This window comes from Pseudonaja textilis, chromosome 7 (genome assembly GCF_049901715.1).
Source record: "Pseudonaja textilis isolate UNSWEBS1 chromosome 7, rPseTex1.2, whole genome shotgun sequence".
NCBI lineage: Eukaryota > Metazoa > Chordata > Lepidosauria > Squamata > Elapidae > Pseudonaja > Pseudonaja textilis.
Window position 1 is genome coordinate 33340621 of NC_141996.1, and position 17655 is coordinate 33358275.

Consider the following 17655-nt stretch of genomic DNA (forward strand, 5'->3'; position numbering starts at 1 on the left):
GGGGGTGCTTTGGGGGTGACATTTCTCTGCAGACCACCAAAATTTTCTCATGGACCACCAGTGGTCCCCAGCCCATTGGTTGGCGACCATTGTTTTAGTCTACAAATTCCTAGTCCTCATGGTGAAAGTAATGCTAGCTGGTAAATTTGTAAACTGCATTATCTGGATGATGCTAGGCTGAGGAAAATTGCTATATAATATAATCACTTGGGGAAAAAAAGAAGTAATGATTTGACCCCAGTATACAGTGTCATGAAGAGTATGTAGCATAATACCTTCGTTCTACCATCTTCTGGAACTCAGTGCGCATCAGTTTGCCTCGGGCTCTTGCTTGAATTAGTGTTAAAATCTTGGCTAATCTCTCATCTCTCATCTCTTCCAGATGGCCTAGGAGACCAGCTTTAAAAAAAACCTGAAATACATGCCATCAGTTTGTCAAATAAATTTAATCAATTGTTATTGGTGACACATAAATCAGTTTCAGACATGTAACAAAGCACAACAGTGTAAGGGCATAATAATAGTTGTATCAGCACATTGCAATAGCAAGATAAAAATAGTAGAGTGTGAAATCTTAATGCTGCTTTAGATATTGTATAAGGTGGTTAATTAAATAATTGGAATTACTATTGACTCTTGAAATATAAAAATGTATTTCATTTTTCTTTAAATTAAAAATTGTAAAAGCAAATACTATAGAGCTTAGAATGTATATTTTCCATTAGGCTTTTTCCTTATAAAAAATTGCCATTTAGTCCTAATGATAGGTCCAATTTTTAAAAAATCACTACTTAATTTTCAGCAGACATTTTAAAAAAGTGACACTGAGGATTCAAACAGTATTCCATTCTACTTTTCCAGGCTGTGAAAAAGACAGGGGAAGGAAAATGCAAATATTATAAATAAACTATGACATGGAAATTGTGACTATATAGGAGAGATTTGGATTCTGGGACCACAGACAAAGTTTTCTTGAAGATGGACTGGGCATTGAGGCCTTGAATAAGATAACTCAGGACTCGGTCCTCAATTCTTCAATATTTTTACAAATGATTTAGATATAGAAATGGAGAAAACAATATCTTATAATGCCATGAGAAATAAAAGAACACATGCCCAACAAAATGAATTACAACAACAAATTAAAGAATTAGAAACACAACTATAAGAAACTCCTAAAAATCAGAGAATTCAAAATCAGTTAATAACAATTAAACATAAGTTGAACTTACTTGAACAAGACAAAATAGAAGTTAAATTGAAAATGTCCAAACAAACCTATTTTGAGTATGCAAATAAACCAGGAAGATGGCTATCCCATAAACTTAAAAAAGAGAAAGAAAAGAGATTGATATATCAACTAATGGATGAGAAAAGTGTCTTACAACATGAAATAGAGAAGAAAAAAGATATTATTTACAATTATTTTCAAAGATTATATAAAAAGGAAGAAGTGAATGAAGATAAAATAAGAACCTACTTAGAGGATATGAATGATAAAGCAATCGGAGAGGAAGGGATAGAATTATTAAATAAAGATATCACATGGTCTGAACTGAAGTCAGCAATGGAGAATCAAAGCAATAACAAATCTCCAGGACCAGATGGGATTCCGGCAGAACTATATAAAGCTATAATGGAACTAGTAGGACCACTGATGCTGGAGGTGTTTAATGAGGTACTTCTGGTAGCTAAGATGCCACACTCGTGGAGGGGGGCGTTGATTTCGCTAATCCCGAAGGAGGATGCAGATCATAGATACATTAACAATTATAGACCGATTTCACTTTTAAATGCCGACTACAAATTATTCACTTCGATTATAGCAAATAGAGTAAAACAAGTTTTAAACCCATATAACCACGAAGATCAAAATGGATTTCTTCCGTCCCGTCAAATAAAGAACAACTTAGGAACTGTCATCGACGTTTTAGAATATTATGAAGCCCATCCTGAAAAACAATTCGCACTGATGTTTTTAGATGCCGAGAAAGCATTTGACAACTTAAATTGGCACTTTCTAATTCAAAAAATTTACAATATGAGTCTCGGTACTAAATTTGAAAACATTATAACAACAATTTATAATACACAACAGGCTAACATACTAATCAATGGCGAACAAACAGGTCCAATTAATATAGAAAAAGGGGTTAGACAGGGCTGCCCTCTTTCTCCTCTCCTTTTTATATTTGCCCTAGAATCACTTTTAATGCGTATTAGACAAAATCCTGAAATTAAAGGAGAGTCAAATCAGAAGAATATAAATTACAAGCGTTTGCTGATGATATGGTCTTTTTTCTGGAGGGACCTATGGAAAAAGGATATAATCTAATAAAGGAATTAGAACAATTTGGCATTGTGGCAGGTTTAAAAATTAATAGAAAAAAGACAAAATTAATGACCAAAAATTTAACAGAAACTCAGAAGGAAGAATTAGAAACAATGATGGGGATACAAGTAACAAAAAGGGTCAAATACTTAGGAATATGGCTAACACCACAAGGTAAATCACTCAAGGAGAACAATTATGATAAATTACTTCAACAAAAAAAGAAAGACTTGGAATCTTGGAATAAGCTGCAGCTTTCTCTATTGGGCAGGATTGCCTCGATTAAAATGAACATATTACCAAAATTTCTTTATTTATTTCAGACAATCCCAATTAAGTTACCCAAAATTTTTTTCGAAGAATTAAACAAGACAACACTCAAATTTATTTGGCAGGAGAAAAAAGCCAGGATCAATGTCAAGGCCTTACAAGATTCGAAAAGCAGAGGGGGTCTAGCTCTTCCAAATTGGGAATTATATTATTTGGCAGCTATTTTATTATGGTTAAAAGATTGGGTGAACCTACTTAATAAAATAACTTTAGCTCTAGAAGGGTATGATCTCCAGAGAGGCTGGCATGCCTTCTTATGGGAAGTGGGGAAACCTAAGCAGTCTTACTTTCACAGACACCTTATTAGGGACTCATTATTAACTAATTGGAAAAAAAATTGTAAAAAACACTATCTAAAAATTCCGATCTGGCTATTAACAATGGAGGCAATGGTACGTCCCAATAATTTGGACATAACAAAAATGATCAAATATAAAGATTTACTAGATCCGCTAGGAAAATTAAAAACTCGACAAGAATTACAGGAACAGGGATTCAAAATAGATCAGTGGTTATATATGCAAATTTATAGCAGATACAAACAAGACATGAAAGATTTTGGAATTAATAGCAAACTGCAGCACTTAGATAAAATTTTATTAGGACCAAACAAAAAGAACATATCTAAATTTTATAAATATTTATTGGAAGTAGAACTAGAGCAAGAGATAGTCAAAGGGAATATGTTAGCCTGGAGCAGGAATGTTGGAAGAAATATCACATTATCAGAATGGGAAAGGATTTGGAACAGGAATATTAAGATTACAAAATCGGCAGCGTACAAAGAAAACACATATAAAATGTTTTACAGATGGCACTTGCCCCCTTCGAGACTGGCGAAAATGAACCCTAACACAAGCCCAAAATGTTGGAAGTGTAAAAGCTCAGAAGGAACCTTTTTTCACATGTGGTGGTCCTGCAAAGAAACCCAGAGATATTGGCAAAAAATTAGAAAATGGTTGGAGGAGATAACTAAAGAACAAATAGAATATAAACCAGAGTTCTTCCTACTAGGGATCTCTGACAAACATTTATCCAAAAAGATGAAATATGTAACAATTCATATTTTAACGGCGGCTAGATTAGCATTTGCTCAGTGCTGGAAATCACCGTATACTCCTACAGAACAAATGGTAATTCAGAAAATATGTGAATGTGCAGAAATGGACAAACTGACGGTAGCCTTAAAAAACAAAGAGTCCTCAACATTCTATAATAATTGGAATTCTTGGTACAATTGGTTAAGCCAGAGATAAACGGACTAAAAGATAAAGGGCAATTTAAGTATAGTAGACGAGATGAGCGTATTTGAATTAATTTAGATGAAATGGATCTTACAGACTGTCAAAAAAGATACTGTTTGCTTTTAGTAGTATCCCTTTCATCTCTTACTCGTTTCTTTCCCTCTTTTTTCTTCTACACCCTTTACTCTCTTCTTTCTCCGGTTTGCTAGCCCAGATGTTCTTTTTTTTTTCCTGTATGTATTGTCGATATGTTTTTAATTGTAAATTCAATAAAATTTATTTCAAAAAAAAAAAGAATAAGATAACTCAGGACTTGGTCCTCAATTCTTCAATATTTTTACAAATGATTTAGATATAGAAATGGAGAAATGTTTATCAAATTTGCAGATGGCAGAAAATTGAATGGGATAGATATTATTTATTATAATAAACTAAAATGATATTCAGAGAGAAATAGGCTGCAAGTAAAATAATAAATTTAAGACACAAATGAAAAACTCACTTTGGAAAGAAAAAAATAATTGTACAGCTTTTGGATGAGACATATCTGGCTTATAATATTTTTCCTGAAAAATATCTTAAAACAGAATTTATTTGATGTAGTAGTTAACCATCAGGCTAGAAACTGAGAGACTGTGAGTGATCTTGCCTAGTCACTTTCTCTCAGCCCTAGGAAGGGGGCAGTGACAAACTACTTCTGAAAAAGCTTACTAAGAAAATTGAAGGGACGAAGGAAGGAAGTTGCAAATTTAGGCTGTATCAAAAGAAGTAAGATCTCCAAAACACATGATATAATAGTTCCATATTATCGCTTTCATTATCGTTCACTTGGAATAAGTTCAAAGAAAGGTAGTAAAATGATTGGGGGCTAGAAATTGGAGGCTAGAAAAGATGTTGATGACCCTAAGGAGATTGAGAACAGAAGGCTGAGAATACTGCAGCAGCAATCTTAGGTGTACAGATGTAATAAAACTGTTAAAATTGGTTTAGAATTGGGACTGAAACTAAGACACATAGTGACAGATTGCTTACTGTGCTGCTTACTCTTACAACTACTTACAGAAGCAAAGTTATATGTATGTGTATATACAAATAAGTGTAAATATAATAACAATGTGTATAATCAAATAATTGTAAACATAATATCTCATTGCTAAATGAAATTTATCTAGTCACTGAGCCATATTCTGCAATGTAGAAGGCCAGACAATCTAGCAATGAAAATATATCTTCTTCTGGGTAGTACACATGCAACACAGCAGCTTTTCCCTTCCAACTCTAGGATTCTATGAAGGATGTAATATAATTTCTAAAAATGAATATATTAGAAGGAGGAAAGCTAAGTCATGGATTTTTTTTATTCTAATGCAAAAGCTCATCTCTTCTGGAACTTAATTAAAATATGCCAGCTAAACTACAGTTGACAGGAGCAGCAGCAAATTAATAATTACCTGCTCTTCTAGGCTAGCAGTATGTTTAAAGCTATGTGTTAAGTAGAGAGGTAGGTGTAAGCAGGAGAGGAGGTAGATTCATGAAGGAAGAGAAAGTGCTAGATTTCACAAGTGCTATATGGGCACAAAGGCAAGTAATAATAGCCACTATCTTTCTTCCACTGTGGTTCTTTGACAAATGGATAGGTTGTTAATCTTTTGGCTTTGGTGCAAGGAAAAGGCAATCATTGGAAAGCTCGGGGCTCAGGACTGAGGATGGCCCATCTAATATTTGACAGTATCAAATATATCAGAAGTATCAAAGTATCAAAGACAGTATCAGGTATAATTGAAATTATCTTTCAGTACTTTATTTGAGGCAAGGAAACTAATATAAATATAAACCCAAAGGTTATTTGCTACTTTGATTTCCTGTCACATTCCATATATACAATAAACAAATAGACTCTGTCATTGAAAAAGAAAAGCTTTTGAAAGTTTTAAAAGCATCCTGCTCAAGTTTTAATTGACATTTAGGAAATTTAAATGGGAATAAATATTACAACATTTTGCATATCTGTATGAATATCAGGTTGGCAACCAGCAGGAGTTTTAAATGAAACTTAAGGCTGGATTTCTGTTAGTGATTTATAAAGGCTTCTACAGTAATTCAACTACCATTGTGCCATATAAGAAAAAAGGCAGGTTTTATATCATTACTATGGCCAGGTAATGCTAGAAGATTTTCTATATTACTAGTGGAGAAATGGTCTCAGTTGATATTAAAAATGGTCTTTTTCAAATATATGAACGCTGACTGATTTGCAGCCCAGATATAATAACACCATTTGGACCCGAATGTAGCTGATCCTTAACCAAGGCACTACATAAATGCTTCTCCCTTTATGTATTTATTGCCAGCCTGGATACAGTAAAACATTTGGACCCAAATTACACAGATATGCTTTTCCCTTTATTTTTATTTGAACCATAATAGCATTCTGGTAAGCTATTTATAATGGAACTACTCCACCGTGCAAAGAAGCCAATAGAGAATCTAGAAAAAAATTGGAGAAATGTTGTCTGTTTCTTCAGAGTTGGGGGACAAAGCACTGTAGAAGGATTTCAAGGATGACTATAAATCCACAGGATCAAACTTTTCTTTTGCATTAAAAGATTCATACAATTAATTGAAATCTCAATGTCTACCTATAGAAAGCAAGGCTATGGATCTTATAGTTGATCCATTTTAAATATCTCCTTTCCTTCTTGAGATAAAACTATTCTGCCCAAACATAATGCAAACAGACCTTATCAATAGGGCTGTATATGAGGAGATACATGATTAAACAACATAAATTAAGGGTTATTCCAACTCTCCCTTATAATAGTTATTTCATTCTAAAAGAGTTTTGATCCAGATACCAACTAGGAACATGTCTTTCCATTTTCTCCATTGCTGGATTACGTGAACTGTTTTACCTTGGTGTGCCCAAAGCGGTACTGGCTATGATCAATATCCAAAGAACCCAGTAATTTTTCAGCAGCTTTTCTGCTGTCCACAAACTTGTCCTCTGGAATTGCAGAAGGATTCAGGATGCGATATCTGGTTAGAGCAAATAAATAACAGACAGAAAGAATTAAACTCCAAATCATGGTGTAATTCCTTCTTTGATTTAAGAATCAGGAAGTCTACTAATACCTCACAGTGACTGCCTTTCCACAACAAGCTTAATACTTCAGTAAAAAATGTAGAGATAGTACTTTATTTACACAGCATACTAAGCTTATTTATTTATTTAAAACATGTATATAACTTGATTGGTTTTAATCTGGATTAGTTTTTTGTGATTTGGCAGATTGTGACAATTCATAGGATATGATTAAGATTTCATTACTATACGAACACAAAAATGTAACCAGATTAAGTATGTTTAGTGAACCCAGACACTTTGTCCATCTAATCAAATATGTCTACATCAATCTTTCTCAATCTGGTGCTCTTTGGAGATGCTGTAACTGCACCAGCCAGAACGTTTAACTCATTCTGGGCCACCATCCATGCAGACTGAAAATTCTAACTGTTAGATTTGAAGGCAGCCAAGCTGAGGAACCACAAATTTATGCCTTTCTGGGAAAATGTGTTTATTTTTGGAAGTTGAGATGGGTGCAGAGGTGGTATTCAGCAGGTTCTGACCAGTTCTGGAGAACCAGTAGAGGAAATTTTGAGTAGTTTGGAGAACTGGCAAAAGACTGGAGATTTTACAGTATCCTTCCCTTGCCACGCCCACCAAGCCACACCCACAGAAACGGTAGTAAAAAAAAATTGAATCCCACCACTGGATGGGTGCTACATATGTAGTGCATTCTGTGGAATCATAAACATCCTTTTGTCCTCTTTGAATGTGAACCATTGTATATTCTAAACTATATCTTGCATTTTATTTTTTTATTCAAAAACAGTTTGACCAGAAAAAAAGAACTAGATCTACTGAGATGCTACTAAAGAACAAATATCAGTTCTGCAAATCAAACAATTTGACTGTGCCATTGGTTTTCACAATACCTTTGTTTAAAGTCAGCATAAATCACTCTATTAGGAAAGCCTTTGCGGCAAATGCGGATTCCTTCCAAAACACCATTACAGCGAAGTTGATGGAGGACAAGGAAAGCATCCATTGCCCCTGAAATGATAGGATAATAAATGCATTCCTATATACACATGCTTAAAAGCAAGATTTTCCCACCCTTAGATTAAGTATTAAAAACAAAACATATTCTAAGAGTTTTACCTGGAGTTTTTGTTTCATTGGGAATAATGCATCGCACAAAGTGAGGAGATGTAGATCGTAAATTAGTCATCAATTTGTTTAAATTTTCCTAAATACACAGAGAATAAACGATAGAATTAGAGAGAGTATAAATTGCCATTTATATCATGAAACTTTTAAATCATTTAAACATTTGAATCACAAAACTGCATCTCACTTACTTTGGCCATGTCATGTGGGGAAATTTACTGAAGAAAGCAATTATTTTTGGAAGAGTTACATCATAAATTACCATACTAACTTTATAGGACACTAACTGTAGTCCTAAAATGAAGCGTACATCAGTTCTCTGCTGTCTATTCAAGTTTTCACTTAGAGTTAAGTATTCTTATTTTGTTATGATTTAGATACAATGCTAAATAATAACGTTATATCATATGATAATGAATTTGGGTGAGTTTTGGGCTTGAGTATTCAAATAACATTTCTTCCACTGAAGAAAATTAGAAACATCTGCTTTCTAAAAGTGAAAGTGTATTGTTATGATGCCTGTCTTGGATTACACTGTGTTTAGTTTATGCCACACAACCTGAGGCCTCATAATTGCCTGTAACTTCCAAAAATACTATGTGTACTTCCCAGAATTCCAGAATCATCATGAGATGCAAATTATAACTGTTAGCCTAGCAGAAGGGATAACATATTAAATATGAGGTACTGAAGTTGTTAGCTGGGTATTCACATTTAAATGAAATGAAATCACATTTTGAAATGAAAATAAGACTTTTGTCCTAGTCCCTTTTACCTATTTATAATTTTTTTTCTCAATACTTCTGGCATAAGATCTTCCACATACTATTTACAGACTGGATGCAGCCTTTTTTCCGGAAAAAGGTTATATACCGTGTACACCACACCATCCAATTTTAAACTTTAAACAAGACACAATGGTTGGAAACTAACCAAAGAGAGAAGCAACCTGGAATTGAGGAGAAACTTCCTAACAGTGAGGACACTTAACCAGTGGAATAGCTTGTCTTCAGATACCATGGATGCTACATCATTGGAGGTTTTTAAGAAGAGACTAGACAGCCACTTATCTGGAATAATAGAGGTTCTCCTGCCTTGAGCAGGGGACTGGATTAGAAGACCTCCAAGGACCGGTTCAACTCGATTCTATTCTAAACTATTATTTGTTTAAATAGCAACCAATTTGGGATAGTAGAAGTCTCCTGCCTTGAGCAGAATTGGATTAGAAGCCCACCAAGCTCCTTTCCATCCCTATAATTCTATGATTCTAAACAAGCAAACTAAGTTATTTGTCAGTTTTACCCACCCACCATCTTTTTGTTGTTCAATCAGGCAATCTGGACTTTCTAGCAAGATCTGTTCCTGCTCTTTTACACCACATATTGAGGACTGCTGGGCCAAAATGATCTTGCAGATTTTTTTTCTTATAACATATTCTGACTGAACAGAGGTATCTGATAATTTTAATGAATTAAATACATTGAAGTAAGACCTATCTTCTGTATTAAATGCTAACACTGAAAAGAAATACAAACAAAATTAAACACATAATATACACTCTTGAAAGTGTGATCTTTGATTATTTAGCAGTTATTCTATTTATATATTTGAGTGTGACAAGCAGAAGTTGCACTTTTATCCAGAATTGCACATTTTCTACAATTTGGGTTAAGTCACAAATTTTATCAGTGGCAAAAATATTACCTAATATATAGAACATAAGCAAGGTTCTTTCATATCTTCTGTGAAAATAGCCACCTATGCTGGTAAAGTATCAAAACCAAAGATCCAAATCTTTGATTCTCAGTATGTATTATTTACCAGGGACTTTGGGCCATAGTTTGCTAAACAAGGAATTATGGCCTGTTGCATAAGTAGATTTGCATTTTAATAATCCCTACATTATGGTTTAGCATTATATATTAGCAAAGCTTTAAAAATTTCAGATTATATTGTGAACTCCTAAAAGGTAAATGCTGTCCAATTACTCTTAAGAAAGCAGACATGCCAGCTACCTTTGAAAAAGAATCCAGATGACTGGGAAGTGCCTTTGGTCACTGATCTAATTCTGAGAAATCTAACCACCGGTTGCCATGAAAAGTAACAATGAATCCTGTGGAACTTTAAGTATTCATATAATTATTTTAAGAAGTAGTCCTTTTCTAAGTGAACATGCTGAAAATTCAAACCTTGTAAAATGAATGTTTAATTATTGTTCTGTTTAATCTGAATATGTTATTTCTGCAGTAGTGAAAGAAAATAAATGAGATGTTATACTTAAAAAGTGAATGTAAAATTACTTTATGCATTGATGACACTGTCTGGAAGGAAGCCCCTTTCTTGCGTTTCTTCTCTCCACTTTGATCAACTTGAAATAAAAGGAAAAAAACAGAATTAACTTCTCATTACAGCACTAACATATAACCACAGATGTTTTACGTGATTTAGAAGTTTAGGAGTATTTTAGAAACAACAAACAGATTTCTTTTGGTTCAGTGGTATTTTCAGTGTTAAAATGTTAGGCAAATCTTTGTGGCTGCTTGTTTTTTTGAACTTCCTCTATTCAACTAGAGTCCAATCTTGGGCCAGAAGCAACCATCCCTTGATGTCAAGTATTGATAAAAACTATTGATGTCAACTATCAATTAGAATTGATCTTCCATGAAAGCTCTGTGTCCAAGAGTTACTGTATAGACCTGGGATGTCAAACTCAAGGCCCAGGGGCCGGATCTGGTCTGCGGGGTACTTAGATCTGGCCTGTGGGGCTGCCCTGGAAAAAGCAAAGGACTGGCCCACGGTGCATCTGCCAGTGAAAATGGAGCTCAGGACGGCTGAGGGAGGTCCTCTTGAGCTCCATTTTCATTGGCAGAAGATTGCAGGAGGCCATTTCAGCTGAAAACAGAGCATGCGAGGGCCGTGGGAGGCCCTCCCAGGTTCTGTTTATGCTGGCAGAGGGTTACAGGAGGCTGTCGCAGCCAAAAATGGAGCTTGGGAGCCCATTTTTGCTGGCAGAGCACTTGGGCCACCACAGGCACCTCAACACGAGTGACATCAAGCTGGCCACACCTACTCTGGCCATGCCCATCCTGGGCCCCCAAGGTCAAAACAAACCTGATGTAACCCTCAGTGAAATTGGTATAGACAATGCCTAATTGGAATTATGCTGATCATATGGTTAATTGGTGTAAGTGATGTCATTTTAGTTTTGAGAAATTGTGATGTAAAAATGTGTAATATGTGGATATTTGGTTTCTACAAATAACTACTAAATAATCAATCTCCATAACAAAAGATTTGTAAAGTAGTTAACTTTGTTCTTTATTTATCAAATGTACAATATTTTAGAACAAAAGATGTTTTTATAACTAAAGGCACATCCTTATTTAACTTATTTATGAGCGTCTGTGTATAAACTGTCTTACTTTTGTTTTATTAGAAACATATAGCTAGTGTCCACTGAGAATGAATTCCTATAATGCCCCTTAAAATTCATAATATACACAACCATTATCAACTAATGACCCATGTACAATAATTGTATGCAGTTCTAAAAAATGAGGCACAATTTGCTTTCACTTGTTTGACTCATACATAAACTACTGTATATGAGTTGTGACACTAAGTCATGGTTAGTTTAATCATGATTGGTTAAAGGAGCCACAATAGCTATTGTTATCCATTATACTCAGCCATAAACCATGGTTTATCAAACATAAGGGCTGACTTCAAGATTACTCTAAGGCAAAATTAAACAGATGTAGCTGTGTATTCAAATGTGTGTAGATAAGATAGATAGATAGATAGATAGATAGATAGATAGATAGATAGATAGACAGACAGATGATAGGTAGATAGATAGATAAAGATAATATGTGTGTGTGTGTGTATGTGTGTGTGTGCAATTTCTGTGTTACTAAATATATTGGCCTGCATCCAATTTGTTTGCAACAATGCATATCTACAGTACACCTACAGGATTTATACCTCTGAACTATAAAACATCCCTTCTGTATGGATTATTTTGCGTTCTTGAAATATGAATTTACATTTTGAAGAATGTTCATTCTTCAAAACTATATGTATATGTGTCCTTAATGCTCTCTAAGATTGTTTGTTTTCTTGCAAACATTTTATTACCCAAACTAGGTAACATCATTAGTGCTAGAGAGGAGTGAGGTAAGCAAACCCCTCATTTCAACCCTGAGCTACAAATATTCTCCTTTATTGATCAAAACTATTGATTATCTTAGCTTCCTCATATGTATACCTTATAATATAGCTGATTTACAAATGCCTGTGCTACTCAAAAATTATAAAATAATATAATCTCTGAGTAGCACAAATAGTATAAAAATACAGGAAACCATAGAAGCCATTGTGTCCAATCTCCTGCTCCACATAGTAGCATCTACTAGAGCATCTCTTTATTTATTTGAAGATTATCATAAAGGAGAACTTGCCAATCATTGAAAGCCTACTCCATTAGCTGACAGTACATACATTAAGGAAACATCTCTCTGAATTTTCTTCCTTATAATTCCAAACTACTGCTTCTACTCCAGTTCTAATAGGCAATATTTAGTTGTGAAATGTATCTTTATATATAAAGCACCCTTTAATATCTGCTTAATAATTATCATTCAATCAGAGCCAGCAAACAGACTTAATGAGGTACCAACAATTTGAATTATTCTTACTCTGCTCCCCAGAGAAATGTTTATGTATCTAATATTTTCCACTGTCAAATATTCCATGATCATAAGCTAATACATTTATTAGCCACATTTTCTAATATGTGATGTAAAAAATAAAATATATGGTTATTCCACTTACCACTGTCAGAACTGACATAATTTTCAAATAGACTGGACAGAAGTTTGTTGGAAGATTTCTGAAAAATACCCACCACAGTTTCATTGAGAGGGTCTTTATTTTTCTCAAGCCAACCAATTATGTTATAGGGCACCTAAAAGAAGCATCAAAAAGAAATTTTGAGCCAACAAACTAGAAACTAAACTACCCAATCAATTGTTCTTTTTTAATTTGACATCAATTCTATATTTAGTTTTGAGCTATGAAGTATAGGTAATCTTCAACTTACAACAGCAATGGAGCTCAACATTTCTATTGCTAAATGAGATGGTTGTTAAAAGAATTGTGCCTCATTGTACGACCATTCTTGCCACAGTTGTTAAATGAATCACTGCCATTGTTAAGTTAGTAACATGGTTGTTAAGTGAATTTAGCTTTCCTGACTTTGCTTGTCTGAAAGTCAAAAAAGGTGATCACATGACCTCAGAATACTATAACCATCATAAATATGAGTCAATTGCCAAGCTTCTGAATTTTAATCACATGACTATGGGGATGCTGCAATGATTCTAAGTATGAAAAATAGTCATAAGTCACTTTTTTCAGTGGCATTGTACCTTCGAACAGTCACTAGATGAACTTTATATGGGAAAAGGTATTGTGTTTTTCTATCTTTAAATGGTGACTAAAATATGATTGATCTTGTCTATGGAGATTCTCATAGTCATAATTGTCACAAAGATGCTTTTTCAAGAGGCAACTTGGTATTTCTTTGAAGACATTTCACTTCTCATCAAGAAGCTTCTTCAGCTTTGACTGGATGGTGGAGAATGGAAGAATTTATACTCCTTGCAGACAGCTGGTCATTTGCATTCTTTTAGAGAGTTATTGAGGCCACATTGAGTTATTGAGGCCTTGAAAGAGAGGTTAAAGAGGCGATCTACAACAACATTGAACAGCCTCTCTCAACAGAGAGGGAGGGATACGACATCATCTATCTCCAGTCTACAACACAGTCCTTTCAACAGTTCCAAGGAGCCTCCACACCCATTTGCACTACCCAGGTGACCTTGAGGACACAGATAAACATCCAGGTGACCTTAACAACTTGCTAAAAGAATGCAAATGACCAACTGTCTGCAAGGAGTATAAATCCTTTCATTCCCCACCATCTTGTCAGAGCTAAAAAACTTCTTGGTTGAGAAGCGAAATGTCTTCAAAGAAAAGCCAGAAAGTCCAGTTGCCTCTTGAAAAAGCACCTTTGGGATAATTGATCTTGGTAACATATCATACCTCCAGAATATTCATTTTCCCATTATTCTGCCTGGTTTCCCAGCATTTCATTTTCTCTCAGTCATTAATAACAAAGATGTTCTGCACTAAGTTACACTTAATTCATCATAATGAGGGCTATGCTATTTGTATCTCCATATGGCAGTCTGTGGACTTCAGATCTTTCCAAATTGCCATAAAATATTAATTCTTAGTTTGACATTTGTCACATTAACTATGTTTATCTGATTTACTGTATTTAATTAACCAAATATTAACTTTCATCCTGCTCTTGTCTTTTTCTTTTTCCTAAGTTATAGTAACTTTTTGAGGAGTGAGCCCTTAATATTCAGGAAGTATCTCCATAAACACTGTGAGTTCTTGATCCACATGGGCAAACTCTTTCTTTCCAAATGAAAACGGAGAGACCAAAGTAATGCAGTGCTGCTGTATGAGTCATCTCAACCATAACGTCATTTTGACTTAATCAAACATTTTCTTGAATCTGCACAGTAGAAGCATCTCATTGCAGTTGTTTCTAACAGGTAAAGCTAAGGAGTGAATGACACATTGAAAGCTGTTTTGCCCACTTTGGATCAAAATACTGCATACTTCTGTACTAGACTATCAACCTTCTTTAAAAGGATTTTTTTCCTAATATTTTTGTAGATGAACTAAAAAATGGCCTGATGCATACAAAATACTAAACCATAAACTGGCTGGCCTGCTTTTAGTTAACATATTAATAAATCAGTATTTTTGTGTGTACAGCTCTCTCTTTTGCAGTCCTTGGAGCCTTTTCCATACATGGTTGCTGAAAAATAAAAGCTCATCTGTGTCACTTTGAGGTTAAAAAAACAAAACAAAACTTGATAATCTACACCAAACTCCAGTCCTATTCAAAAATGTTGAGTGTGCTTTGTCGCCCAAAGGTTGTGTATTTCTGACTGGCCTATCCAAGCATTTCTTGTACATTACATTGCATGAATTTTATCAAAATATAAAAGTGAGAAGAAATAGGCATAAAGTATACTAAAAGTGGTATTCTGATTCTTATTTGCTGAATTCTAAGATATACATTTCTAGTGCAAAAAGGAGACTCAAAACATTTCCACTTCAAATGCCAGCCTTTTCAAAATGCCAGTTTCTCTTTTTGCCAAAAACATTTTTTCACTCTTCTCATCTTCCAATTCCACTGTGCTTCATTGTTCCATGGCATTTAATTCCCCATAGGATATAAGTTTACAGAAAGTGATGCCACAGAAGAGAAACTTTCTATGGTGTTTCCAACTGCAAAGGAAGGGAGGGAGGGAGAGAGGGATGGAGGATGGGAGGAAGGAAGGAAGGAAGGAAGGAAGGAAGGAAGGAAGGAAGGAAGGAAGGAAGGAAGGAAGGAAGGAAGGAAGGAAGGAAAGAAAGAAGAAAGGAAGACCCTACCACTCCAGCATAGTGAAGAAGTTCAAAATGTGCTTCATATTTCCTTTTTTTGTCAGGCCTTGGTTTCTGCAGATTGGGAGATTTGCCAAGGTGATTGTCATAGAGTTTGGCTTTAAAGGTCATATCTGTAGCTTTTGGAAACATGCATTCCTCTTCAAGAATAGAAAGGATGCCCAGAGGCTGTAAACAATAAAAACAGAATAATAAACAAACAATGACAGCCTTCCCAAATTTGTCTCTTCCAGTTGTTCCACAGTTCTAAAATACTAAGCCAATACAATCAATGGGAACTGCTTTAGGAGTATGTTGTTCCAATCATACACAGTATGTTGCCAGCAATGAATGCTACTAGTACAGAACTGGGTTTTTTTTCATAACCATTAATCTATTATTCTTTCCATCTGCTATAAAACTTGTTGACATAGCATGTGAAGATGTTAAATTTTATCCCAGTTTCTGACATAATATTGATGTTTTCACTTTCAAAATACTTTGATGGGCTGACATATTTGTCTCAATGAAAGAGATAGACACTAAAGCACTTTATACTCAGATCTATATGCTTTGTGACCCATAAAACTACAAGTTGTTAGTAATGGTCTGCTAAGAATTGATCATTCTCTTTAATTCCTTTAATCCTAAATAGAAAAATCAGAATATGATGGGCATAATGTAAACACATTTAAGTACATTTAACTTGCCAACCCAAAGGTTGTGCAGGCTTGTTATAACTATTGGAAAAAAATTGACAAAGGCATAGTGCTAGTTCAACCTTTTAAATTAATTTACAGTCAGAGACTTAGAAGAATTTTAGTACCTTTTCAATTAGATCAATGCAAGCCTGTAGATCCAATCCAAAGTCAATGAACTCCCAGTCAATGCCTTCCTTTTTGTACTCTTCTTGCTCCAAGACAAACATGTGATGATTGAAAAATTGTTGCAATTTTTCATTTGTGAAATTAATGCAAAGTTGTTCAAAACTGTTATACTTCAGGAAGGCAAAGAGAGAGAGAAGGAGGGAGAGAGAGAGAGAGAGAGAGAACAAATTGTTTAGAATCAAACAGAGTAACTAAGACAAAATATCTGTATGGCTTGTTGGTAAAATTTGAATTTCTTTATATATAAGGTCTGTTTTAATATGCCTAAATATTGTAGCCATTTTTTTTAAACAGCTAGAATCATTGATTTAATTAACAAAGTCTGCTAAGCTAATTATTCAGACATGTTTCACAAAGATATGAACCAAAGTCATCCTTGTCCCACTAATATTAATTTTACATTAGATCAGTGATTCCAGGAAGCAATCAAGATTTTAATATTAGTTGCATTTCTAGTTTTCCAAGGTGCTAGTCAAGCTTCACCAATCTGATGCTTTCTAGTAATGTTGGGCTTTAAACATAACACTAAGTCATCACAAAAGATATTATGAGTGCTTAAGTCTAATACAACTGGAAGGCATGGTTTATGAAGATTCCTGAAAACTATTTTAACAAAGAAATCTTCTGACTAGTTATTGCCTAATAAGTGGGGTAGACTTTTAATAAAATTTTACAAACAAATACTTGGTTAAAGTCTGCTAACTTAAATTAACATGCTCTTTTGTGGACATTTTTGGTTTCAATTACTCACATCAAAGATCTCAAAGCCAGCAATGTCTAATACTCCAATGAAGAATTGTCTTGGTAATTTAGTGTCCAAAGTCTTATTTATGCGAGTAACAAGCCACTTGAACATTCTATCATATACTGCCTTAGATAAAGCTCCAACAGCATAGGTAACCTAAGGAAACATAAGAAACAATGGCTGGGTATATAGTGAAGAATGTAATGAAGTTTATTATCTGCAAGAAATATTTGTTAAAACTCATTGCTTCTCTTTCTGCTGTGGAATAGCTTTTATTGGTGAATACACTGATAACTTAAGCTATAACAGACCCATTCTTAGAACTGTACAATATTTGCTAATCTCCCATTTTTCTACTGCTCAGTAAAATCATT

General features: G+C 34.4%; 1 protein-coding gene across 1 annotated transcript in view; it reads right to left on the reverse strand.

Moving 5' to 3' along the window:
- The window catches only part of MYH15 (myosin heavy chain 15), a 92427-nt gene that overhangs the window by 49312 nt on the left and 25460 nt on the right, over positions 1 to 17655 (reverse strand). Inside the window, exons 14-22 of the mRNA XM_087937409.1 lie at positions 17288 to 17437; positions 16476 to 16646; positions 15659 to 15838; positions 12971 to 13103; positions 10438 to 10505; positions 8129 to 8216; positions 7903 to 8020; positions 6819 to 6942; positions 276 to 412 (exon numbers count right to left, since the gene is read on the reverse strand). Of these exons, the coding sequence (XP_087793535.1) occupies positions 276 to 412; positions 6819 to 6942; positions 7903 to 8020; positions 8129 to 8216; positions 10438 to 10505; positions 12971 to 13103; positions 15659 to 15838; positions 16476 to 16646; positions 17288 to 17437 (1169 nt within the window). The remainder of the gene's footprint in view (positions 1 to 275; positions 413 to 6818; positions 6943 to 7902; positions 8021 to 8128; positions 8217 to 10437; positions 10506 to 12970; positions 13104 to 15658; positions 15839 to 16475; positions 16647 to 17287; positions 17438 to 17655) is intronic.